The sequence below is a fragment of the Morus notabilis genome, unplaced genomic scaffold, assembly GCF_000414095.1.
Source record: "Morus notabilis unplaced genomic scaffold, ASM41409v2 Scaffold241, whole genome shotgun sequence".
In the NCBI taxonomy this organism is placed as follows: Eukaryota; Viridiplantae; Streptophyta; class Magnoliopsida; order Rosales; family Moraceae; genus Morus; species Morus notabilis.
In genome coordinates, this window is record NW_010358037.1 from 63,005 (window position 1) to 90,199 (window position 27,195).

At 33.6% G+C, this 27,195-nt stretch overlaps 5 protein-coding genes across 6 annotated transcripts; all 5 read right to left on the reverse strand.

The window, feature by feature from the left end:
• Positions 1 to 26: 26 nt before the first annotated feature.
• On the reverse strand, positions 27 to 5,883 carry LOC21403825. Of its 2 annotated transcripts, none has more exons than XM_024161157.1 (7): positions 5,564 to 5,883; positions 5,194 to 5,288; positions 4,786 to 4,906; positions 4,540 to 4,658; positions 4,192 to 4,378; positions 3,935 to 4,078; positions 27 to 389 (listed from the first exon to the last, which is right to left on the reverse strand). In XM_024161157.1, the coding sequence occupies exons 1-7, from the start codon at positions 5,843 to 5,845 to the stop codon at positions 357 to 359; spliced, it is 981 nt and encodes a 326-aa protein (XP_024016925.1). In that variant the 5' UTR covers positions 5,846 to 5,883; the 3' UTR covers positions 27 to 356. The 2 variants fall into 2 exon arrangements, with proteins under 2 accessions (XP_024016925.1, XP_010089565.1); XM_010091263.2 differs by lacking the exon at positions 27 to 389 and adding an exon at positions 3,007 to 3,522.
• Positions 5,884 to 7,741: 1,858 nt separating this feature from the next.
• Positions 7,742 to 9,492, reverse strand: LOC21403826 (cell division topological specificity factor homolog, chloroplastic). Its single transcript, XM_010091264.2, has 2 exons — positions 9,215 to 9,492; positions 7,742 to 8,521 (listed from the first exon to the last, which is right to left on the reverse strand). Exons 1-2 carry the CDS (start codon positions 9,305 to 9,307, stop codon positions 7,922 to 7,924), a joined length of 693 nt encoding a protein of 230 aa, XP_010089566.1. The 5' UTR covers positions 9,308 to 9,492; the 3' UTR covers positions 7,742 to 7,921.
• A 2,471-nt stretch (positions 9,493 to 11,963) lies between these two features.
• On the reverse strand, positions 11,964 to 13,172 carry LOC21403827 (lamin-like protein). Its single transcript, XM_024161167.1, has 2 exons — positions 12,927 to 13,172; positions 11,964 to 12,395 (listed from the first exon to the last, which is right to left on the reverse strand). Exons 1-2 carry the CDS (start codon positions 13,126 to 13,128, stop codon positions 12,043 to 12,045), a joined length of 555 nt encoding a protein of 184 aa, XP_024016935.1. The 5' UTR covers positions 13,129 to 13,172; the 3' UTR covers positions 11,964 to 12,042.
• Positions 13,173 to 15,772: 2,600 nt separating this feature from the next.
• Positions 15,773 to 17,872, reverse strand: LOC21403828 (lamin-like protein). The gene is made up of 2 exons (XM_010091266.2): positions 17,528 to 17,872; positions 15,773 to 16,364 (listed from the first exon to the last, which is right to left on the reverse strand). The coding sequence occupies exons 1-2, from the start codon at positions 17,727 to 17,729 to the stop codon at positions 16,021 to 16,023; spliced, it is 546 nt and encodes a 181-aa protein (XP_010089568.1). The 5' UTR covers positions 17,730 to 17,872; the 3' UTR covers positions 15,773 to 16,020.
• Positions 17,873 to 22,543: 4,671 nt separating this feature from the next.
• LOC21403829 (chorismate mutase 1, chloroplastic) lies at positions 22,544 to 26,049 on the reverse strand. The gene is made up of 6 exons (XM_024161132.1): positions 25,667 to 26,049; positions 24,505 to 24,730; positions 24,347 to 24,433; positions 24,080 to 24,223; positions 23,123 to 23,215; positions 22,544 to 23,001 (listed from the first exon to the last, which is right to left on the reverse strand). Exons 1-6 carry the CDS (start codon positions 25,852 to 25,854, stop codon positions 22,765 to 22,767), a joined length of 975 nt encoding a protein of 324 aa, XP_024016900.1. The 5' UTR covers positions 25,855 to 26,049; the 3' UTR covers positions 22,544 to 22,764.
• Positions 26,050 to 27,195: the final 1,146 nt, after the last annotated feature.

Below are 27,195 nucleotides of genomic sequence, written 5' to 3' on the forward strand. Positions count from 1 at the left end.
TCTTTCCCTTGATTTTCTTTCTTCTCTTCCTCACGTTTCTGATACTTATTTTTCCTCTCTTGGTAATGTACTATGCATTTTTTCTGGAGAGGGAGTACTCTGTGTATTGTCTCTCTTCCTTTTCTCTTAAGCACCGCTCTCCTTTTCTATTTCCTCTCTATATTTTTTTCTCTTTTCTTGGCGGCTGCTCTTTCTCTCTAGAGAACACTTCCTTCTTAGGGCAACAAAAAGGGCTGAGGTGTCACTCGATGATGTGTGCAGTGGACCACAATGACACCTGCTCAACCAGCTCACACGGATTTTTTTGTCTGCTTTTTCTAAGTAGTGTGCTAATGTCATCTACATGCCAGCTGTTCCTAAAATGCTGCAGCATTTAGTCCAATAATTTCCTGCAAAGTGCACACACAAGTCTTAGTCGACTTTCTACTTCTTTTTAATTCAAAATCCTCAAATTTTACTTCAAGAAGAGCACAAGTACAGAATTCATCAATAGTAAGTGTAAACTATAAAAAATCTAAATTAAAATACAAAAGAAACTAGTAAAATCACTCTTAGTCAAGCAACTTTTGAGCTAGAAAACCATTAGATAACTCTAATTTCTTAGAGTTATCACCTGTCGACAATTAATTGTTTGTGAGGATGCTTAGACCGGTGAATGAAGTTTGTTGGATGTCATGAACCGCATAATTTTTACTATCCTAGTGGTGGTGGATTGATGCATTTGGTTGTGATGTTTGATGAATTATCCTTACCTGCGAAAGAGTTTTATTCTTGCTCAACAGACTTTAGCACGCAATGATCATATTGGCTTGGATCATTGGAAAGGCTAAGTAAAGGGCAAATTGCATGATCTTGTTTTACATGCCTATTGTTGGTTGCCCCTGTTGTTTCATTTAGCCTTGGACAATCCTTGTATCTCCGCTATCTTGATGCTAAATGGGACAAACCATATATATGGTATGAATCTCTTTATGAATCTGTTAATGATGAAATGGGCATAGCCTTGAGAATGTACTTTCTAGTTCCATTAATGTGTTGAGAAACTCTATGATGAGTGGGAGTGTATGGATAACACTGAGGCAGTAGCGTCTCAATTTTAGGATGAGACAGTCACTAAAATTAGCTTTATGGAGAACGTTGTTAATAAATGCATATGTGTAAGGTCAGTGAGAGCAGTTGCATGTTTCTATTTTTTTATGTCGGTGACAACTTGCTCGCACCTAATGATTCTGACCTGTTGGTTGGGACAAATAGCATGTTGCCTAGTTGCTTTGGTATGAGAATATTGAAAAAACTTCTTATGTTCTAGGCATGTAGATTCTCCGTGATAAGGATAAGTGCATTTTCTGGTCGTCTCAGAGAACCAATATTGTTCTTGTTTTGAACAGGTTCAGTATGCATTCTTGTTCTCCTAGTAAGCATTGTTTGTTAAAGTGACAAACTCTCAAAGGTGTAATGTCCTTATGGTGAAGTAAGAGAGATAAAATAAAATTGTCCTTTATGCTTGCGTGTTTAGCAGCTTGATGTATGCTCAAGTATGCACACGTCTTATTATTGTGTTTGTTGTTGACGTGCAGATTCGGTACTTGAGTGATTGTTGTTATTATTATTGAATTAGCTGGGAATGAAGTACCAGATAGTTGTGTATTGGCGAACCTAACACTTTTGTTGTAGTTGGATCTCGTGATGCCGATTATATAGGCTGCATAAATGATAAAAGGATGAGCTACTTTGTTGAAAAGTGTCAAATAGACACTCGTCGCGTCTTTGACTGTGATGCGGAGTATATGTGGCGTATCGTGAGGCTATTTGTGTGATGTAATTATGGAACCTTGTTTCAACATTAAGAGTAGTTCACTCCATTTCTGAACCGGCTGAAACTGTGTTGTGAAAGTTCTATAATAATATTTTTCTCTTAGAACACCAGGAGCATTGTCCGCCCAAGTATAATGATGGTGTGTTCTATTTTTTTGTAAAGAGAAATTGTAAAAATGCCTCATTGTTACTGAAAACACGCCTATAAACAACATGTTAGCAGTTCCACTAAAGGCTTACCTATTAGGTGTTTTAAAAACACGCATTCCACTCGGGACTGTAAGGAGCCTATAGTTGTATTAAGTTAGTGGGAGTTTACTGCCATTTGTGTGTCACATGTTGTTATTGATAAGGATTGCTTATGCCTCAAATAATACATGCATATTCATGAATCTGTTACTTTATGTGTGATGTGTTGACACACTTTTTAGTTGACAAAGTGACGAGTTGAAAAGAGACATCTCATTGTTAGTCTCTATCATTGTATTAATCCATATATTAAAGTTGTCATCATGCTTTGATGAATCTCCAGCGCCTGATTATGTATAATGATTGTATCCTGTCGATGCGTTATTATGCATGATTGTTTTGGACTTGTGTTTGTTATGTGTGATTCTTAGTTGATGCTTATGCTGTGATGAGTGAATGTTTGTTGTATGATTATGTCGTCCAAGTGGGAGACTGTTGGAATATTTTTATGTAGACTTCCATAATCATAATAATTCACTCTGTAATTAACTAAAGCATCTTATGGACAACTGTATTAATGTGAATTAATTATGCATGTATATTAAATATTAGTCCATAATGGAATAAAAACTTATTTTATTGACTCATTTGAGACATATGAACTCACTCTCTTTAAATATTTGGTCAGCCCATTAGACCAAATTTCATTTTTATCAATAATTTTGGTTGAGGCCGAACAAGGCCCAATTGCCTAAGGTTGCAGCGCAAAACCAGAGGGGAAATTTTTTTTCCCTGCCGTGTATGTGTGTGTGTGTGTTGTTGGTGTTTGTGGAAAAGAGAGGCAGAGAAGAGAAAGAGTTCAAGAACTCTTCAAGCCCCTTTGATTTTTCAGGTCATTCAAGCACCAATTCCAGCCAGTATTGCACGTTTTTCGGCAACCATGAACGACCCCGTTCTTATGCCAAGTGGAGGAGGTAATACTGGATCCATACACTGCTTCAAAATCCAATTTGATAATGTATTTTTGGGTTAAATGTTTTGATCTCAGTATTGAGAACTCATTAATTTCTAACAATGCCTACAAAAGCAAAAACTTTAACAAGGCCAGTCCACAGGTTGAACGTGGCATAACATGTCAGAAGGGTTTCTTGCAGAATTATGCAAGGAAGAAAATGGCAGAAACTAACTTCTATTGTGAGAAGCAAATCAAGACATGAAACAGAAATGAGAGCCTCACAATTTAGTCTCATAGAAATAAGTAGATGAGACGGCCAAGCCTTCCACATCATAGGTGCGAACTAGTCTCTGTCTCTTGCCAGGTGACTCAAGCCAGCAGAACTCCAAATGGAATGACTTTGACTCAGCCACACTCTTTGCCACATCGCACGGGCATCCCATGTACATACCACCAGGCAACAGCGTTATCTGGTAACCTCCATCGAAGATTACTAAATTGTTCAACATGATGCCAGTCCAAGGCACATTAGTGGTGATGCCACTAGACGTTGAAGCAATGTCCTGAGATTGGTTTTTGAACGTTATCGAATGAAGAGAAGTAGGAGAGAAACAGAAGAGAAGGAGATTAAGCTAATGATTGATTTGGCAGCAGAGTACCTCAATCTGACTATGTCGATTACCACAATGCAAAATTGTAAAAAGGAAAATGACTGTGATATAGAGAAGAAACTGCATGCTCAGAGTTGCTATTTCTTTTCAGTGACATTATTAAAGACTCAATGCTTCATCTTTTACCATGCCAACAACAAATGAAGTTTTTTGGAGCATTATTTAGTCATTTGTATGGAATCAAGGTATTGACCGTGATTGCATTTGCCTTATATCATTAACATATTTAACAGCCTGAAACCTGTTTTCCTTTTCCCAAATTGATTTTTGGGGGGGTGTATCAATTAGTTTCAAGTAGATATACCTGAATGAGTTGACCCTTGTCATCCATTTCAAGTGATGAGACCGTATCAGCTTCGGCAATTGTTGATCCATAAACACCACTCCGTTTTGTTACAGAGTGACCTTTCCACTTGCCAAGAAACGGTAAAATCCTATTTGAGTTGTCCTGAAGCCAATAAAATAATACAAAACACAGATGAAGATGCTTAACAAACTAATTAGAACAAAAAGTCCCTAGCTTCTAGTATTAGCTAGTTAGTAGCAGTATGTGAAATTTACCGCATTTTGAACAAGTGAAGGATGGGAAACCAACCCTTCACCTCTTTCCTCGAGGAAGACCAGAAGCATTTCTATAACACCTTTTGGGTCCATGATATGGAATGCTCTTACTCGCATATCTTTCTCCAGCGAGTACAGGCAGTTTTCGCATACTATAGAAGGGCGTCGGGAAGGAAGCTTGAGATTTCTGCATGATAAATGAAAAATTAAACAAGTGACGAAAGCAAGAAAAGGAACAGGAAAACAGACAAGTCAGAGTGACAGATTGAAGCTCTGCATTTAAGCATTTAAAATCGAAAGGAAAATGAAAAAGGCTAATTCAATGCAAACCACTCTCCAAGTACTTACCTTGGTGATTCTTCACCTGTATCATCTTCTCCTAGAACCCCTTGTCTTAGAACAGTTTCCAACATGCCAGCTGTTTGGTACCTCAGAGAAAAAGCTCTCTCGTTTGGGAAGATGCCAATCTGCAGGCTAATTACAATGGATATTCAACAGAAGACAAGAGATCACAAAGACTAAGCTATAAGCTATTTCACCATTGAAACTAACCAATAATACACTCCATGTCTCTCAAGTGTTGGAAAACCTCACCTGTTGATATGTGTCTACAGTAAACATGTTGGTTTCTTTGATTTTGTATTCTGCCCATTGGACCTCGTCATCATCATCATCATCAAATGAAGTACTTGATGGAGGTTGTTTGATGTATAATCTATCGAAATTTGACAAAATTAAGTTAATAGGACCAAATAAGACAATATCAGCAAAGGTTTCTAATTGATATATGTAGGGAAAAAAAAAAAAAAACAAGTCTTTCTGACGAAAATCACTCGAACTCTTATATGTTTATCGTGATATCTATAATTAAAACTTATTCATGAAATGAATTAATACTTAGCATTGCATCGATTTTACCTTTTGCCTCCCAAATTTGTCTCTTTTGTATTTTTTTTTGTTATTTAAAATAATTTTAATGCAAAAACTAAAACTAAATCTTACGTTTGAATAAGGCTGATGAGTTCATCTTCACCATAAGTACTAACCGCAAGCTTCGTATTCACTTTATGCAATAGTCTCCCGTCAGCATCAAATTGCTGTGAAAAGAAAAAAAAAACTCAGAATTTCAGAAATCAACACAATAAGCAGATTTCGAACACTCAGTTTAAATTGATATTTTCGCAACATTTATCCAACCCCACAAATATCCTAAAAGCCTTATCCAAAAACTAGGCTAATTTGAACAGTACACATTTTCCAAGGAAAAAAGAAGGAGAAATTCCAGTAGTTTCTCGGGAACCAAACAGAATCTAAACCTTCAGCGACGGAAAATTTTCAAATTTGCTGATAAAATTAGAAACTTGATACTTACAAAGAAAGAACCGTTCCATTTGCCCAAATTGAGATTGAAGAAGCTATGAAGATTGTCGATACTCATGGATTCCTCGCTGGGTTTCCGAGCTTCTTCGCCGTCGCGGACTGTGGAGGAAGCCCGTGAGTTCGTGGCTCGGATTCCGGAGCTCCATAACTTGAGAATCTGTCGAGAGAATGGCGTAGATTTGGGAAGAATTGTGGAGAAGGTTCGGACCACGCTGGCTTTGGGTAAATTGTGTATTGGAGGGAAAGAAACTGAGTGGCAGCAAATGGAAGCCATTGAAAAGTACGAGCTTTGGATTAGGCTGATCGATGATAATTTTTATCTCGTTTGAAATTAAAGATACTACCAGGGGGAAATAAAACAGTTTCTTGTCGGATAACATATTAGCATGTTGCTAAATTCAAAACGATTTGTCGTTTTTATAAAAATATGATATTAATAGGCTGAATCACATTTTGGTCGTTTACGTGAATATAAATTTTATTTTTATTTTTAATAAATATCCTTTTATTAGTGTAATTATTTAACTAAAAATATTATAAATCAAGAGTAAATGATGAAAATTCTGATCCAAGAGCTTAATGGGTCAAAATGATTTTTTAATTTTCTAATAAGTAATAAAAGTGTTAGAATTAAGCTTATAATGCCTTAATTAAATCGGAAATAGTAAAAAATAGGACAATATGAAAAGCTTAAGAAAGTATATAGGCCAATTTTTAGTTATAGAAATTAATAGACCATAACTTGTCAAATTATGGTTCATAACCAGATAAGTTACCATAACTTGACAAGTTATGGACAAACTTGTCAAGTTATGATTCATAGCCAGACAAGTTATGGAAAAAAATAGTGAATTATGGACAATAACTTGTTAAGTTATGGTTCATAACCAGACAAGTTATGTACAAAAACAGTAATTTGGCATATTTATTAACTTATATAAACTATTGACCTATTAATTTTAAGTCATCTCAAGTCTTGGTCTATTTCCCTCTTTCTCCCTAATTAAATTCTGGTACAAGTTTCAAGGTCTATTTAAAAATGATGTTTTTAAAAGTCATATTTTCTGATTTTGATTCAAAGCTCTTCTAAAAAGTCAAAATATTTCTAACAAAATAACTAAATACTTTCAGTAACATCTAAAACTCTCCCAAAAAGACCTAGGGTCTCTCTCACATATTAATTTATTCCAAATTATTTGTTTATTCATCGGTTATTAAAATTACAATATGCACGACTTTATTCTTAACCATCATTTTCTAACATGTAAAATTACATAAATTAACTTTAATTAAATTGTAGGTGGTCCTCACGTCTCTTTTCTTATAGAACTGTCTAATAGAGCTTTTTAGCAGTTGGATATAGAGAAAAGTGGTCCCGTTCATTTCGCCGATTCGAGTTTAGAATTCGAGTTTTGTTACAGTAAAAAGCTCTCAGAAACAGTCACATCTAACTTTTTTGTTACAGTAAAAAGCTCTCACATAAAATCACATATCAACTCGAATTACAAACTCGAATCAGCGAAGTGAACGAAAAATTTAAAACAATTGAAGAGATCACGAACTCGTTATAAAACTATGGCCTCGTTCATTTTACCAATTTGAGTTTTCAGTTTTATGTTTTTACAGTAAAAAGCTCTTAAAAGATGTCTCATCTAACTTTTTTTGCTACAATAAAAAACTCTAAAAAAATGTCACATCTCAACTCGAATTAAAAACTCGAATCCGCGAAATAAACTCTCAGGGTTAATATAGAATTAACTCGTTATAAAACATTACAAAAGTCAAGGTTAATATATAGAATTTGACCTATTGTTGGAGAGCTAAGATTCACCTTGTTTTGAATAAAAAAAACGAAGACAATTCTCAAACGACACGTGTCATTGCATCCAAAACGACAGTACCTCCTACTAGCAAATATACCCACCAAAACCGCAGAAAACATGTTCAAAAAACGACAAAATTCCCAAAAGGGCAACATGTTATGAAAGCATTTAGCTCCTCTTAGCATAAATTTAAAAGCAAAATCTACCCAAAAAAAAAGGTAAAAGAGAGAATAATAAAGGCAGTTCTACTTTAGCTGCTCAACAAATATTAGCACATTCAGAAAAGGCATTGAAATGTAAGGATCAACTACAGCCATCCATCCACTCTACCATACAGCAAAATCTACTCTCAAAGCAACAAGAGTTAAAATTGATATTTACAAATATTTCAAGTCTCTAACAACTCACAAACCAGCAAAGCTAAAACAAAGTTACTCGGTCTCATTTAGGAAGTTTCCTCTCTTTAGCTTTGCATACACAGATAATAACTCACTACTCCGACAAAAAGCAATCACTAATGACCTAAACTACAGAGCATTCTCATCGGGGACTAAGAAATCGAATCGAACATCAACAGAACTGGATCCTTCTCCGTTGTCTTTGTACTCAACATTTCTTATAGTACCAAATTCATCCACATCTTGGTATGCAGGCTTAACACGCCTCACAGGGACAGTGACAGAGTAGACAGTGCCCACATCCATATCAGTCGAGACACTAAGTTGTACTTTGTCCTGAGAATCGATCTCCACGAAATCCGACAGAGCATCCACAATGTTGCTCACTATCTTCTGCTTTGCCTCATCACTAACCGCGCATCTATCAGAGAAAAGAAGCATCTTCAAGCGCTGCTTCGCAATCTTGGCGTTGGAGTTCCTTTTGGTTGATGGTGAAGGGAACAAAATCTTCCACGCCAAGTTGAGACGCTCAAAGAAGTTCATGTTCACGGCATTGAGGAGGAGGCTTTCTGTTTCTTGGATTGGAGGTTCAGGAGAAAGTACTTCATTATTTTCACCAAAAATACCAAATGATTGGTGATAATTGCACTTTAATTTGTTGCCTTCCTGATCTGTGCAAGGCCGTTTGGAAGTGGATAATCCACCATTTAATAAGCCTTTGAAACCTACCTGCAGAATTGGAAAGTGTGATGGGCATGAAATAGCCAAAACAAAGCATAAAAACTACACATTTTCTGAAGGGTTAAACTCATCTTTAATCCCAAATAATAGGCCCAAATTTCATTTTGCTTATCACATTAGACTTTTTCTCATTGAGATTTTAAGTCAAATGGACATAAAGACTAATTTAGGACAATTTGATAGACCGGAAACTCCTTTTGGTGCGGTCTAAAAATCAGAGACCAAAATGGGAGTTGCTCCAAATAGGGACTAAAAAAGCATATTAACCCTTTTTTATAAACCAAGTTCTCCTGATACCACTAAGTCCCAATCTAAAAACTGCCCTTTTATCTCTAGTTTTTGGTGTAGTACATCTATGAAATGAAATATAAAAATTTGCTATTTATCTTTAAATGAGGGAGCAACTGAATAACAGTTCTGTTTAAGGCTGGCATATCTTGTAAGCAATTGTTCTGCTTGCATTTTAAAATTTTTATGAACCAAACAAGAGCAGAAAAAAAAAAAAGTAGAAGATGCCCAAATAATATTGACATAAAATCTACAACAAGATTGAAAAATGCCCAGGAATGTATGAATCGTTGAAGGCAAAATACAGCGTTTTTTAAGACTACGCATACAAGCTTGAGATTTTGGAGCTGAAGACTGAAATGGGTTATGGAAGTTAAATCGAAGCCAACAAACCTTGGAAGGCGAAAGAGCGTTCCCCAAATAGTGGTGCTTAAAAGGGTAAGAACCCATTGTTGCGAAGACCCTCAAATCTCCAGAAACCGCCATGTTCTTTGCTTCTTCTCTAAAGTCCTTTTGCAGTAAGACGTTTCAAAATTCAACTTTCAAATGTTTTGGGTTTTGGGAAGTTTGGACCTGTGTCGGTGGGGATAGCTAACATTGCAGAAAACGGGAGCGAACGGAAGCTTCAAGAGGGTATTTTCGTGATTTGAGGAGTGGATGAGGATTGTTTTGGACAGTGCAAATTTGGTGGCGTTATCGCCGTTGAAGTTGGATTACGACAGAGGACGGATCTATTAGCATTAGATACTGCAAAATTGGCTCTCGCAACGTTATCGTTTTAACAATGTTAAAAGGGCATTTGTGATATTCAACGTTGCACGCTAATAAAAAATGATTCTCAAATGGATTGAGTTCAAATGACTCTTTAATAAAATTATATCATATCACTTAAAATTATTTTAACTATCACTACTCCTTAATTGATGTAATAAAGAATTTTAATTAACGTAACATTTTAATTGACGTCTCGTAACATTATTAAAGATACGTGAAAGGAGACGAAAATAAGAGGGTGTCGGCTCACTACCATTCTTTTGGTGCTCAACAGAACAGTAGTGATATCCTCAAATGTTTTTTCTTAATGTTTACCTCTACCTCTTATAGAAATGTCATCATTTAACGTCACGATTAAATGTATTATTTAGCAGCATAATTATAAATTATTGGCCCAGATAGAAAATAAATGACATTCAAAAATATCATTATGAGTTTTTATGACATTTAAAAGAACGTTGTGAAATAGATAGTAATTGTATTTGCTTGATATTTGATATCATTGTGGAATTTACATATGAAACTCCGTTTGATCTCAAGTTCTTAACTGTAACACTCTCACGACGGTAACGTTTTAGTATAAATATTTTCTAATTTCTTCAAATGTTACTTACAAATTAGAAAAACTATCATATTTATATGTAAGTACTTAAATACACAAAAAAAAAAAATCCAAATCCACAACCCCAAATCTAAGAATTGCTAAAATCTAACCAAAAGCAACCCCTAAAAGACTTGGATTCTGATGGTGGGCCAGACACGGTGGTGGTTGGAGAGCACGACTATGAGAGTCTCGGCACCAACAACTATCGGGTTTGGGGAGTGAGGAAGAGAGAGTGAATTTAGAGAAAGAGCCAACAGATTTGAGCAAACTTTTTAAGGTTGAGAGGGGAGGGAATTAAAGAGGGGGGTAGTGGAGGACAACGCAAAAGTTCAGTTAAAACGTTTGTTTGTTTTTTTTTTTTTAAAGGGGGAGAAAATAAGTGCTCGAAACTATAAAATGGAGAGGTTGGATTTTAAAATTTATGAGAAGAAAATAGGTGGGTGAAGGTCTACATTTTTGGATTGAAAATTTTGAAGTATTTTTCAAAAACCACTATTAAAGTTGTAAGTGATAACTTCTCTCATGGTGCATTTGATGAATGATAATGGTAATAAGAATGGTAATAGTAATAGAATATAATAGAAAAAATAATAATTCATTTATTTGATTAAGGTTTTACAAATATAATAGAAATGAATATGAGTATTTTTCTTTGGACAAAATTAATCCCGTCTCTCTCACTCCCAAACCCAGATAAATCCAGAAAGATCGTCTATGCTTTTCTATGAAGCTGTTTTTTTTTCCAATCCAAGAAAGATCGTCTATGCTTCTCACGGTGACAACAATGTTTGAGATTTATAGTGGCCAACAATCTAATGGGTTTTTGGAGATTTTATGTTCATGAGATTTATGGTTCTTTAGTTCATGAATTTGAAATGAAGACAAGTTTTTGGGTTTTTCCCATTTTGGTTGACGAGAATTTTGGATTATGTGTGAGGATGGGGTAGGTTTTGTCGGCCTAGACGTAGGTAGATTTGTGCGAGAGTGGAGGAGGACGATTTGTTCGTGGGCGGCGCTGGGCGGATACAGTTTGGGCAAGGGATGATAGCGGAGAAGTAGAACTCAAGTTCACCGGAACAATGAAGGCGCTGGATCTAGGTCGAAGAATGATATATAATGGGGTAGAGGGAGGTGGTAGAACTCGAGTTTACCGGAACAATGAAGGCGCTGGATCTAGGTTGAAGAATGATATATAATGGGGTAGAGGGAGGTGGTGGGTCTTGGTTGAAGATGACGGTAATGGGTCTTGGTTGAAGATGACGGTGAAAAAAAAAACAAGGATATAAAAGGAAAAATAGATAACTCTTGATTGGAATCGTCATTCATGCCATCTGAGAGAGGAATGACAATTCCACTAAAATGGTGGAAAAATCATTCCAAGAGAATAGTTATTCCATAAGTTTTAGCCAACCAAACATTAAAATTAAGGTTCTTTCTTCTTCTTTTTTTTTCATTTTTTTCCCACAACCAAACACACCCTCATGAATCTTCGCTAAGAGATTTACATTTAATGATGGACTTAAAATTAACTATCTTATGAAAAGATAAAGGTATTGTAAATGTTGTCATTGCAGATATCAATTGTTTAAGAAGTTTTGAAAAATACTTTATTGGTGATGATTGTTTTTGAACTTCCGAATTTCAATTAGATTCCAATGTAATTGAGTGTGTAATCTAATTTGAAGGATACTTGTTTCCTCTCGATGAATCTCTCTATTGCTCAAATATTGACAGACAATTCAAATTAGTATGTGGCCATGTTCATCACAGTAACCTTATTTATATTACTTTCCTTCAATTAATTATCAAGTGGCCTCTTGGCATTTGTATCCCAATACACGGTTTAGAAGAGGATGAACAAAATGAAAGTTATGGAAAGGAGTACAATATAGAGAAACATTTGATCAACCGTACTATTATTTGACATTGGAGAAGCGTTTTGGGCAGGAACAGGAGCAGGAGATGGGGCAGGATCAGTGGCCGGGAGTAGTCGGTCATCGACAAAGATGGCGACACGCATCCCGTGGTAGCAATACCCGCCGCCGGAGAGGAAGTAATAAGGCCGTGCCTCTGTGAGCTCATACACATCGCGGCCACCTTGAGTTATGTTCTTAATGAAGCTTTGATCGTCGCAGTTCTCATAACTTGTCTTGTTCACTTCCAATACATTGTAGTAACGCTTGTCAAAGTGGAAATCTGACGAAAAAACACAACAAAGTTAGGCCAAATCATTACTTTATTTACTGGTAATTACATGTAGCATAAGATTAAATGTTACCAGTACTAATACTTATAAATGTTAATGTGTAGCACTACGGAGACAATTTCCCGAATTTGCCCAAAAAAAAAAAAAAGTAGGCCAATTAAGAAATTAGAAATGCACGTTACCCATATGGCATGTATAATCTTCAATAATCTAGCTTGTTATTAATTGCTGACAATATTAATTGAGCGTTCTTGTGTAGTTGTGTTCATTATATTTATATGCATGCTTACTAAATTACTGATAATAAAAAATAAAATAAAATAAAATGAAAGCACTATTGTTAATTTTCCTCTAATCAAGATTAATTCCCTCAAAATGTACTAATTAATTAATTTACCCATCATTTGGATTGATAACAAAGCCAACCTCAAATCTACATGATCCAAGTCTAAGGTGTAACAAGAACAGGAATAATGTAGGAATATTAGAGAGAGAGAGAGAGAGAGAGAGAGTTGTTATACAGAGCCAGTCTCCGACGTAGATGTGCTGAGAAGCGGACCATAAAGTATAGTTTATGTTCTGGTTCCATCCAAGAGAGCCTCCAACCCTGTGCAATGTCGTTTTTGCCATTACACTTGTCTTCAGCCCCACCAACGACATCATGACCCATATTACAACCATCGCCAACCTTCCCGTCCTTCTGCTCATGATCAAACCATCCATATATTCTCTCTCTATGATCTGATCACTCTTTGAAAAAATTAGTTAATTAGTACTCTAGGTTATTCTTTCTATATAATTGTTTGTCTTTTCTACATATATATGGAGCAAAATATAGACTTGGCGCAACACACACACGTGTGTTTATATATATATATATATATTCTCTAATGCTCTTTAACGGTCTCCGCTACAGATTAGAGTCAAAAGACTGAAAGCAAAAGAGTGAATTTGACGAAGCGTAGATCCTTATTTGTTACAACTAATAAACGCATTACCATTTTTGGCCATTGCTATTTGATTTGTAAATGTATGAATCAGGTCAGGATTGATTAGTCTGTTCATGAATGCAAAATGCATCATTATCCGTTCACTAATCAGAGTCGACGGGTTAATCACCGTCCACGTGTACAGTAAGACTTTATGCGTCCACGTGGCATAACGCAATTTGTTCCGTTCTAAAGGCAGTTTAGGCCACATTCACTTTGCAGATTCGAGTTTTCAATTCGAGCTGAGATGTGATATTTTGTGAGAACTTTTCACTGTAGTAGAAAAAGTTAGATGTGACATTTTCTGAGAGTTTTTTACTGTAAAAACCTAGAATTGAAAACTCAAATCGGTGAAATGAACGAGACCTTAGTGATTTGTGTAACACGTCAGCCAGCAAAAGCTTTACAAAGATTAGTAAAAGAAAAGGCAAGCCATGTGATTGGCAAAGAGATGCTGGATATAGTTTCATTTTGTGAACAAAAAGAAAGAGAGTTGAGTTCTTGAGGATGGCACAATATTCCTTTTTTCTTTCCAAAAATAAAGAGAAAAACCAATTCCAAAAAAGCAAATAATTCTTATCTTCCCAGCATAAAAGAGTGAACAATAAAGCAAAAATTGATCAGAAGAAAAAGAAAAAGGAAAACAAAGTAGTCGATATAGATGAAAGCTTATTAGAGGGTGGTTGTGATTTTTGAGTATGTTCCACGAGCTAAGCTAAAAAGCCAACATTAGTTGATAATTTACGTAAATCCAACGAATCAGCGATATAATAAATCTAATAGTTCTTACATGCATATCACAACTTTTTAGTTGCAGTCTTGCAGATGTAATTGCTGGAAAAGTTATACTCGATATGGAAAGGAGCGTCGCAACCTAAAACATCTTTCAGATAATTACACTGAGTTGAAATTTAACAAGATTGTTACAAATGTTAAAAAAATAGCAAAACTGATATGGCAATTAACATAATAATATCTCATTTTGCACTATATAATGATATTAAATTTTGACTATGTTTGTAATATTCAAAAAAAATTTACATCTTTCCAAGCTACGTATCAATATGAGATGAGAAGGGGAGTAATAGAGGCCCATTTAAAGAAAGCCCAATAGTGCTTGGGCTAGTGGCAAGTACCACTCCATTTAAGTTTAAAAAATAATAAAAAATAGGTCAATATAAAAAATTTAAAAAAGTATATAAACTAACTTTTAGTTATAGAAATTAATAAATCATAATTTGTCAAGTTATGATTCATAACTAGATAAGTTATGAATAAATTTGTTAAGTTATAATTCATAGCCAGATAAATTATGGATAAAAACCGTGAATTATAAATAATAATTTATTAAGTTATAGTTCATAACCAAACAAATTATAAACAAAAATAATAATTTAATTAATTTATTAACTTATATAAATTATTAATTTATTAATTTTAATTCATCTTAAATATTGACATATTTTCCACTATCTCCTTTTAAGCTTTTCGGCCTCAGAAAATTGGAAGGTGACTTAACTTGAGTCCTGCAACTAACGTCTTTTCTTTTTCTTTTTCTTTTTCTTTTTTTTTTTCTGGTAAAGGTGGAGATTGTCGCCTTGGGCACGTGCAACCCTTGGTTCTTAACTGAAATCACGCATTAGCTCCACACCTTTTGAGTTGGCATGCTCTGTTATCAAGACCTTTCTAATTTTAATTGTCACTAGTTTGCTCAGTTTAAATTTATGTATAATAAAAATGTAATTTAAATTATATTTAACTGTTCAACTTAAAGATTAAATTATTCTTTAAATTCAACTGTTCAAATTATTTTTAAATAATAAAAATAATTTATAAATAGTAAAAAAATATTTACTTTCTCTGTCTTTTGTACCTACCAAATACAACTTTACATTGTATTCCCTATTCAAATTAAAAACGTGAATAAATAAGAGTTCCTCCCAAATCACTTTTGAGAATTTAAAGTCTCATTCATTTCATTACTTAAGTTATGACTCAAATTATATTACTACAGTATTTTCTCCCACATAAATTTAAATTTAACTTTTTTATTATAATATTTTTTTTTTACGTACACAACTAAAGTTATGACTTAAATTGTGCAAATAAACACACAGACGGTCTTGGAAACACTTTGAAATCATGAGAGGGCCAACGCCACAAAATGCGCCAAGCATGAAAGCTAATCATATTTCTCATGCAATCCATCGGACAAACAAGTAATAAATAAATCCTGCATGTCCCGAAGTACAAAACCACATGGCCAACACATTCATTGTCCATCCATTCTAATTAACTCACAATTAGTTCCGCAATTTATGCATTTGAATACTCCCAACAAATAAAACTAATGAAATCCAATTCATTCAACACTTTTGCTTTTCAATTTTCAAAATTCAAACCCTCCACCAAACACCCTTAACTTGAACCATTGTTCCAAGTTTAGGTCAACTACTATCAAAGGGCACAACAAACAAACACAAATGAAATAAATTACCACCACCCCAATAAACAAAGAACAAATTGGTTAAGAGCAAGTTTGCAAAGAGGATTTTTCATCCCCACATTGTTTTGTAAGTCTAATGTCCTCAATAAACAATGGAGATTTAAAGCACACTAGTGAAGACTACCAGAACCGAACGAATGCGTCCCACGCTGCACCAATGGCGAAGACGGCTGGCAAAAAAAATTTGCCCCTGTAGGAAGTGGACCTTGGAGCACTGCTCTTTTCGTTTATTGGTGAAGCCGAGGGAGGGGGAGGAGGGGTTTCGACACGGATGGCTAGCTTCATTCCACCATAGCAGAACCCCTTGCCACTGATGAAGTAGTAGTGCCGGGTCACATTCAGCGGAACCACATCCCTTCCGGCTCCCCTAGTCCAGTTGTGAAGAGGGTGATCGGCATTGCATGCTTCGTAGTCCGTCTTGTTCACCTCTAGTATGTTCATCTGGTTCCTGTCGTACACAAAGACTGAGGAAAAGAAAACAGAGTTACCGAGGAGGAATACATGCAAACTTTAGTAGCCAATGATCCAAGACCAATTGCTTAAGCAAGCAAGTTTCAAACCTTTTTTCATAGAAAATGGCATTTCATCAAAAGGAATTCAAATAGAAAGTAGAAACCAATACTTGATAGTTGTTGATTGGATTATCGTTAGCATATTCCGTTGATGTAAATGTTTAGACAATATGTAGATGCTTGCCATTTGCCAAGTAAATATATATATATATATATATATTTGTGGGGGAAGATACAATTTGAATTTAAATGTTCTACAACATAATCTTATTGGAAACAAAATTGGGTTTATAGGCTCAATTGAGACCAAATTGAGTAGGCACAATATATATAAAAAGGGCAAAGCGGAAAAAAACTAAGCACTTCCACAAGAAGATATTATTGTGGTCAAGAGACAAAGGGGGAAAACTAGATATTTGACTTTTTATTTTTCCTAAATGTCCATTGTGATGGACATTGATGCAACAAATTAGAGAAAGTTACTATTTTTGAAGTGATGGTCAGGAATCTTAATCAAGATTCATTAACATTTGTGACAAAACCAATAATCCGCCTATTATAAGACTACCTTAACCATGTCATGACCTTTTGACCTCATTTTAACTAAAACCAACAGATAAAGGGAAAGAAAAAAAAAATAAAGAAAAGGAAGACACTAAGATGAAAAACTGAAAAGAAAAGGATAGTAAGCAAAATGTTAGATCTGCCCAAGGAAACAAGACAAATCAAAGTTGACAAATAAAAATACTTCCACCCTTTTCTCATTCACATACAGATAAATTAAGTTTAAGATAGAACAGAAACAACACTCTAATCTATATATAACCAAGCTGTTTCCAAAAAAGGAAAGTAATTAATTCCTTTCCCCTCAGATAATCCTCAATTAAATATAACTATAACAAAACAAAGAAAAGACCAGAATTTGCGCACAACCCATTTTCAGATCTAACTCAAGCAGCTCCGACATTAAGCAAGAACAAGCAAAAACTCTTTTTTTTTTTTTAAAAAAAAAACCCCAGTAATAGTAAGTGAATCTAAGCTCAAAAACCATGCAAAGAAAGAACAAAAGAGAGAGAAACATAGAATGAGTCTAGAGAGAGAGAGAGAGAGATTACAGAGCCAATCGTCCTTGTAGAAGTGCTTCCCCTGAGCCCAAATGGTGTAGTTTACATTAGTAGTCCAACCCTGGTTTCCTCCGACGGTATACCGAGTCGCCGAGACTTCCGGTACGGTCACCAGAATGGCCAACGCGAACAGTACCAGTCCCGCAACCGTAGCCCGCGAACCGGACAATATTCCACTTCTCAGCCTCTCCATTTCTCTCTCTCTGTCACACTCCCTGGAAACGCCCTGTATATGAAGGCTCTGTTTTTTTTTTTTTTTTTCCTTTCCTATTTCGGGGCTTTCTCCAGAGTAGTCTCTGCTCTGGCTTATATTATTATCTTTACTTCTGGATCTATAACTGTCGTATTTTTGTCTCGGTAAGGTAAGCTGGGTTCACATAAATCAATATAAAACAATCAACTTTTTCATTCGAAAAAAAATAAAAATAAAAAAAATAAATAGTTTTAATTGTAGTGGAGTTCAGGGTTAACTTAACCCTAGTTCCATGCAATCAAACAGGTTACCCTTAATCGCTTTGTGGATTTAAATTTTTAATTTAAATTAAGATGTAATATTTTTTTATAGTTTTTAACTGTAACAGAAAAAATTGAATGTGATATTTTCTGATAACTTTTTAACTATAAAAATTTAAAACTAAAAACGTGAATCGGTGAAATGAATGAGGTCTTTATATAGTCAGGTATTCTTAATTTCTTATGATGTCTTTCCAAATTCCAATGTTACATATTTGAAATTTATTCAAAGTATTATCGACTTAAAAATTATGTAACATTAACAATTGTGATTCCTTTTATACGTTAGTGTTATGTTGAATAAATATCATATTATATTATCAATTAGATGTGTTTTAAACTATTAAATTTCTATCAGTTTCTATTAATTTTATATGTTTTTTTATTTTGATTAAATTTTTATTCAACTCTGATGTATAATGCAGAATTTTTCCCCTTAGCATAGAAAATAATGCTTTCAAATATGACGTGTAGTTTTGCACCATCAGAATTTTCTTAATTTTTGCTCAACATATATTTGTTTTTGTTTAAATTAAAATGTGATATTACAGTCCAAAATAGTAGACTTCATTCGGTGTTTTTGGGTTCGTTTAATTCGTTGGTTTGAGTTTTTAATTCGAGTTGAGATGTGATTTTATGTGAGAGCTTTTTACTGTAGTAAAAAAATTAGATGTGACTGTTTCTAAAAACTTTTTACTGTAATAAAACTCAAATTGATAAAATGAACGAGAGCTTTAAATATCGTTTCATAAATAAGTCCATGCCAATTTTTTATTTATTTTTTATTATTTTTTGCTATTGTTATTTTGGTTTTGTTTTCCCGTATGTTTGCTTTAAACAAGGTTTTGTTTTCCCAACGTCTTGACGTCCGCAATCTCAAGATTGTGCCATAACTAACGCATCTTCTAATTAAAGTTTTTTTTTTTTTTTTTTTTTTTTTTTTTTTTCTATGCCTAGGTTTTTTTGTCGTATTTTGAGCCATTATATTTGATGAGTAAAGTCATGGGATTCTAAAAATAGTTTATAAAGATTGATAAGTTTATATAATTGGATTGTTTTCATTTCATTTGTGAATTGCATTGATTTCATTAATTACGTACAGATTACTCTGACTTTCACTAATTTGCCGGCGCTAAAATGGAAAACTTGTTTTAGTGGCAATTGATTTAGAAAGATTATTACGAAGTTTATTTACTTCAGATATTGGTTTACAGAAATATTTAAGATGAATCTTGGTGTTGTTCTTTTGCTTTTTTGAATTAGGCATTCTTGAATGAAGATCTTGAGTTGAGTTTGAGTTATAACTTAAGTTGAAGTTGTAACTTGAGTTTGTATTTTATTGTGCACATTTAAGTTCTGGTTTGATATACGAATCTTTTTTATTTTCTATTTGAGTCAAAACTTGAATTTGTATTTAAATGGTATTTTAATAAAAACTCAACGGTGATGAAAAATTTTAATAGAGTATATGTGTAAGATTTTATTTGTCTTTTCGTTGTCAACGCATAGAAAAAAAATCATCTCAATCAGAATTAAAACGAAAAAGTTATAGCATTTTTAATAATAGAAAAAATATTATTCATTAATTTGAGTTCGAGTTTCTGAAGTCGAGTTGAATGATAAACTTAAACTCAGGCCTCATTATTTTCGCTGATTCGAGTTTAGAATTCGAGTTTTGCTACAGTAAAAAACTCTCAGAAACAGTCACATCTAACTTTTTTGTTACAGTAAAAAGCTCTCACACAACATCACATATCAACTCAAATTAAAAACTCGAATTAGCGAACCGAACGGGCCCTCAAGTTTTAGTTCCAAACTCAAATTCAAACTCAAATTTAAACTTAAAAAAACATAAATTTAAATAAAATGGTAACTTAAATTACTTTTTTTTGAGTTTTTTATGGCTGCTGAACAGCTCCTTGATTCTTACATTGATTCTCTACAATAATGGGCTCATGCAAGTAAGACCTTTTCCTATAGATTTTCAGAAATGACGAATTTTATTTTATTTTTAAGTTGAAAAATGTAACTGCTTAAGAAGTAATACGACTATTGTTTTTCCTAGGACTGCATGATTATACGTAATCATTTTTTTTTTTTTTTTTTACTTTGTTTTTGACGTTAAGACTCAACAATGTAATACGTGCTTCCCAGGCTGGATATCATACATTATTCACTTGCACAATAATTTTGTTCAATTGTGTGGATAACCAATTTACCATATTATATTATATATTCAGGGTTTAGCAATATTATATATTCACAGAATTATTTTATTTCATAAATTCTTTTTTTTTTTTTTGGATTAAACTAACTTGTATTATCCTGATAAGATTTGTTAGGCTTGACTGCAATCACGCGGTGTTACTCCCTTTGAAAAGAACCATGTGGTACCTCCTAAAATGGGATATGGGTTGGAAAGAAAAGCCACAATCAAAGATTTTTTTTCTTTTTTATTTTCCGTGTTGACAATATTGTCATAATATGCAATTAGAAAAGAAAAAAAAAAAAAAACTTCAACTATTAATAAAAGCACAAAGCTATAAGCATGTCTATCGCGGCACGCTTCATAATTGTTGAAAAATTGTTAAGGACCAGCAAGGCAGCAACCAGCCATTAATGAACATTTAAAAGTTGAAACTCCTATCCTCCCCTATTTAAAAAATATATATGAAATTTTTTAAAAACTAATCCTTAAAATTCAATGTGAAATCGATATTATTTCTTTTGTTTAGTACTTGTTAAAAGCACGCGCTACGCGTGTGTATTCGACGTGTTACATTTTTTAGATAGAAAGATTTAAAATTTCTTCAAAAATAAAATTTTTTATTGACTTATTACTCCTATAAAAGTTTAGTTTAGTAAATAAAAAAAAATTTAAGCAAGAGTATAATTAAAAGGAAAACAAAATTTTTAGTGGAGTATATTAGAGGTTGAAACTCCTATCCTCCCCTATTAAAAAATATATATGAAATTTTTTTAGAACTAACCCTTAAAATTTAATGTGAAATCAATATTATCTCTTTTGTTAGTACTAATTGAAAGCATGCGCTACACGTGTGTATTCGACGTGTTACACTTTTTAGATAAAAATATTTAAAATTTCTTCAAAAATATATTTTTTTATTGACTTATTACTCCTATAGAAGTTTAGTTTAGTAAAAATAAAATAAAAATTTAAGCAAGAGTATAATTAAAAGGAAAACAAAAATTTTAGTGGAGCATATTAGAGAGTACGTTTATGGGATACATATGAAAATATAATATTTGAGAGGGTTGTAAAGAAAAAATATTTAGGTGGGGACACATTTGAGAAGATTTGATTTCAACAAAGCAATTAGAAAAAAATATTTATGAGGATCATATTTAGGGGAAAAAAATTGAGTACATAATCATCAAAATTTTAAAAAATAAATGAGAAAACAAAACAAAAAAGTGATGCCATGTATCAAAAAGAAAGAGAAGCCCTCATATGTCAAAGTGAAAGAAAAGTTTTTTGGGTCTTTTATATATGTTAAGACTATCTTTTTATTTAAATTGATCTATTCTTATAAAGAAACAATTATAATTAACAAGTTGATAATATAATAGACATGTGACTATTATAAAAGGATAGTTTTTTTTTGTCTGAATATTAAAAATGAGACTATCATGAAAGGGTAGTTTTTTTTTTTTTTTTGGTCTGAATAATAAAAATGTAACTATTATAAAAGGGTAGTTTTGCATTTTTCTCATAAATTATTAATTTCTATTCTAGCTGTTTTCAAAAATAAGAAAATTCTTGTATAAAAAAACATAAATGAACAAAAATTGATTTGTCGTCGTGGCCACCTCAATTACGTTCCACGTGGTTTCCTCTCGAAAACACAAGGGGGACCAAATCCAATTCAGATTCCCAAGTGCTTCAATCACATCAACAAATAACAATAAGCACATGGATTATGCAATTTCTCAGCCCAGCCATACAAAAATGTTCTGCGTCTGCCGACTGCCGACCTTTATTTCAATTTAAACTCCCACGAAGAAAACAAAATCCACTATCGAAATTAACCAAAGAACTAGTTGAGCAAACTTACAAACTTTTTATAACTGGCTTAGATGCTGCAAAAAATATATATAATGATTACTCTAATATTTACCGATTAATAAATATTATTATTTTAACTGTAAAATATTAATCGACTGTTATAATAATTTATATAGTGGCTTAAAAAATTTATGATAATTAATAAAATTTAATTTTTATCACACCATGGCATCACACTTTTATATTTAGTAATAACCATCGATAAAAACGTAACCATTAAAAACTCTACGGCTAAAAAATGTCATGACAAGAGTGATGTCGGTATCAGATTAATAAAAAGTGGGCGGGTTTTATAATGTGCGCCCTTACGTTTGAGGTTATCCATTTATTAGTTGCGGTGTTAAGTAGTGCCCTTTGAAAAAGCCTTGTCCTTGTCTATGATAATAGGAGGAGAAAAACTATTTTCATGCGTGTAAACCATAAAACTATCATTTCCATGTTTGTAAGTTGCAACCTTGCGATGATTTAATGGGACAGCACAATGAGTCTCAGAAACCTCCTATACATAGAAAAGGAAACTATGGATGTAAAAGCACTAACATAGTAGGTTATCATATCTACAAAGAAAACATATAGTTTGTAGATGTCGTTTGGCAAAAGGCTTAAGAGAGGCTCATTAGTAATTTCCTCAGTCCAACCTTCTCAGCAAGTATTGAACTTGAACTTCTTTTGTCAATGGCATGATCCAGTCCCCATAAAGAACAGCAACCAAGCTTGGCTTGATCTTGTAAACTGGGTCAGCCACATCTTCCTCTATGTTCACAGGCATCTCTTGCCCATACGTTTTCGCCTTCATTTCTACCCTATTTTTGATTGCCTCCTCAACTGATGGATAAGTCAGCAGAGCCATTAGCTTGTCCTTGTCCTGCAAAAAAAGAAAAAAAAAGTTCCAACACCTCTAATGAAACTTGGCAATCACACAGGAAAAATAGCACTAGAAATTGGAATAAGTGCATTTCGTAAAGCATCTAAAAAGGGGTCCGTGCCTGTTGTTTAATGGCAGCTTCGTAGGCCTCTGGGGAGGCTCGAAATTTAGCCTCTGCAACAAATTTACCATAGTGAATTCTCTTTGAGAGAACCTGCCATCATTAGAATTGAAATTAAGCGTGTAACCATGCAAGGAACTAGAACTGTCAAATTTTAGCCACTCATTTATTAGCTATCATGGGGACAAGAAGTCATAATGACACGGGTTTAGGGTGATATTACAGCTCGCGTAGTACCATTTAATCTCCTTCACCTTTTGGAGGTTACCTAGATCTAGAACAAATCTCTATACACCAGGCATTGCCAGTTACAATTTTTGTTGGTTGAAATTAAGCACTTTTCATGATAACCAAGTACACGGCATATGTTGAGGTAATACAGGTTGTTAACAAGATCATCGGAAACAAGATAGAAGTATATTTTACATACGAAAAGCACGTCTATTATTTCAAAAAAAAAAAAAAAAGGACCATGTTTTTTGAACAATCGAGCAGTTATCAATCAACATATTGATCTTCAAAACCATCGATATTGTTGCATTTACATTGCCTTGAAATGTTGGGAACCAGAAAAAGTTCGCTTATGTGTAAGACATCTATTGTGGCAGAGGAATTTATTTCCCTTCACATCGACCAAACCCGAAAATGAGGTAATGCTAAAACACCTACTTTTTCGGGTTCAAGTTATACCTCTTGTTTTAAATATGTCAATCCAGCAACCTATGACAATTTACATGGATGAATTCGATAATTTGGTATGTGAGCCAATGTTTTCTTGTGTTCTATGTGTGTGTTTGAGAGACTGAGGAAAGGGGGGGCCACTGGATCCGGGACAATCATGCCAAAGGACTTAAATCACACAGTTTTTATTTCGAGGCATAGTAGAGCCCTTATATCAAAGTCGACTGAATTGGTTTAAACATGCGTAGCAGCAAGGGATAAATTAGCTAAATTTACCTGCAAGCACATAGTGTCACAAACAGCAGTGGATCCGTAATTGCCGTCATCTCCTTCCTTGACCAGTCTTGGTATAAGATCTTTAAAGTACATGTTCCACACTTTGTTATTTATGTTGATTGAGTCCGCAACGGGATGCAGTACCTGGTTTCAAATTACGAATAGAATCAAACTTAAGTCAAGTAAACAGCAAGAGTCGGAAACAGAACCAAAATGAAAGGGGTTAGCCACCGAAATGAAGAAAACATCTTCTTTTTTCCTAGTTACCTGTGGGTACTGCATTGGTGGCAACAACGGTTCAGGAAGGCCAACGGGGAAAAAAGGATGCTCATCAGGGCTCTTGTACCTGCCAACCTGATCCAGAATGAAAAGTCAATATAAAACCAGCAATACACAATTCTTTCCCTCGGACAATCGTTCAGTACCTGAGCATGAAGCTTTTCAGTTTCTTTGACCATGTATTCTACAAGAGATCCATGGAACCCGTCCATGGAGAAAGCATTGGGGTCATATGTATCTGCATTGTAACAATATTGAGCTCTCTCTAAAAGGTTATATATTATGCTATCCTCCTGCCTGATCAAAGAATATCTTATGGCATCTAGGGTCAAGTTGTCGCTGTCATCCGTCCTATCCTTCGTCGCCAATGATCTGAACAATTCAGCTAAATTTCAGAATTTGTCATCATAATCCAACAAAAACACAAAATTCATTTGAAAAAAAAAAATAGCATCAATTATACTTGGAGACTAAAGAAGAACGTTAATTAATTTCAAAGCATATTATTCAAATAACAAGTACTCGGCAAACATGGCCTATGCCAATTATCAGAGTGAATGAAATATTTGACCAGGAATCGCATGAAACTCACATATAATATGAATTAAAGCAATTGAGCAAAAACTTCATAAAACAGAAAGAGGGGAAGAAAAAAAGGGAGCAAATTTCACATGCCAATGGCAATTTTCATAATCTTAGTCCATTATTAGTGAGCCATTACAACAGACCGAATCATGATCAGTTGGAATGAGTAATTTGTGGAATGTGCATTCTGCTTCGCATACATATATTCAGACTGGCAAACAAAATTGACTGATTCCATTTTCTGGCCGATGCATGCATATTATCATTGCTGAAAGACCGATTTTTTTTTTTTTTTAAAAAAAATTGTTTGCATGTGTGCTGGAATTATACTCTTGAAGCTTAGAATTACTACTATAGCAATTAGAGAGAGAGAGAGGAAAAAAAAAAAGAAAAAAACCTACATTCCTAGCCAAATTATGCGTCTCTAAATACAATTGCACTAAAATTTGCAAAACACCACCATAGTCACCAATCACCAATTATAGTGTCATGCATGGAAAAATCTCAAGCGAAGTACTTTTAGAAAACATGATGATTATTAAATTTTCATAAGAACCCATAAAAGGCCCTTTTTCAAAAACTGAAACGCTTCCATAAACAACACACACGCACACAAAATAAAAAAAATAAAAAAAGGTACAAACCCCAAAGCCAAAAAATGAAATCAAAATCCAAATTTAGGAAAATCAGTAGTTATGATAAAAAGGGTTGATATTTCTGTACCCATTAGAGCTCGCAAAAACCGGAGCACAGCAAAGGCCAGAAGTCTTGGAGGGCAAGCTTGAATTGATGCTGACCAAGTTGAGAATTTGCCTTGGTCTGAGGGAAAAAAGAGAAGTGGGTCTTGGATTTGAAGCGTTTTGATGAGGCTTAATGGAAGGAACTGAAGCTCCTAAAAGCTTGGCCTCCATTGAGAAAAGCTAAGAGCAAAAATGAAACAGGAAAAAAAATGCAGAGAAAAAAGAAAAGAAACAATACACAAGAAGACAAAGAAGAGTAAGGAAGAAGAAAGGTTAGTGGTCTTTCTTGGTGGTGGGTATTTGAGGAGGTAGGTATTGGCGTTGAATTGACGGGGTTTGGTGGAGTGTTAGGACCTCCTTCCCACGAACGAACTGTGAACTGAAAGGCTTTCTTTTCTATCGACTTTTTCTTGTCGTTTTTTTGTGGTTGTTGGTTGGAGAGAACAGGAGAAAATGTTTGGTTTGTTTTGATTGGGTAGACTAGAACACGACGCGGAAAGTAACCCCCACACCCAGGCTCCAAACTCGTGTTGTTCACAATGTTTAATCGTGAAGAAATCCCATGTCACAAATAATAAGTTGAAGTTCAAAAAAAAAAAAAAAACAAGAGAAGTTCGTAAAAAAAAATTTAAAAGATAGACTAATTATTAAAATTTATTATCTTTTCTTGTGGAAGTGGGTTATGCATGTGGTTAAGTTTTGTAGGTTTTTTTTTTTTTGTTAAAAAAGATTATTAATAATATTTATTATAGTAACTAATGATTTTTTAGGGGGTGGAAAAAATAAAAGGAAGCAACAAGGTTTTGGCTTAGTTTGATATTATTTTTCTCTCCTAAAATCAGTTTATGCTTGTAGAAAAAACTGATTTTAGTGTTTATTAAATCTTCACAAAAATGTTTTTTGAAGAATCTACAGTCAAAATTAGAATCAGCAAGTTTAGCTTTTAGATTGTGCGGGAATCAACATAGTACAATTAATAAAATTTTCATAATACTCATAATACCCCTAATGAAATTTAAAATTTACACTCTTCCTAGTCTAAAATTCAGACTCGTAATATAATATAATAATACAATAATATAATATAATATAATAATAATATTGTAACAAATAATATCATAATTATATTAATAACTCTAATATTATTATTTTATCATATAATATGATATTATAATTATAATATAATTACAGGAATTGTCTCTAGTCCGACACCGGACTCGAACGGCACTTGTATATTTTTTTTTAAAACATGTATATTTTCTCTTTAAAACATGTATATTTCATTTTAAAACATGTACATTTTCTTTTATGGTAAAATATACAATATATACATGTTTTAAAGAGAAAATATACATGTTTTAAAGAAAAAATATACAAGTGCCGTCCCAGTCCAGTACCAAACTAGAGACTTGGCCGATAATTATAATATGATATTATAATTATTATTTTATAATAATATTATATATTATATTGTATTGATAAAATTATATTATTATATTAATAATAATATAA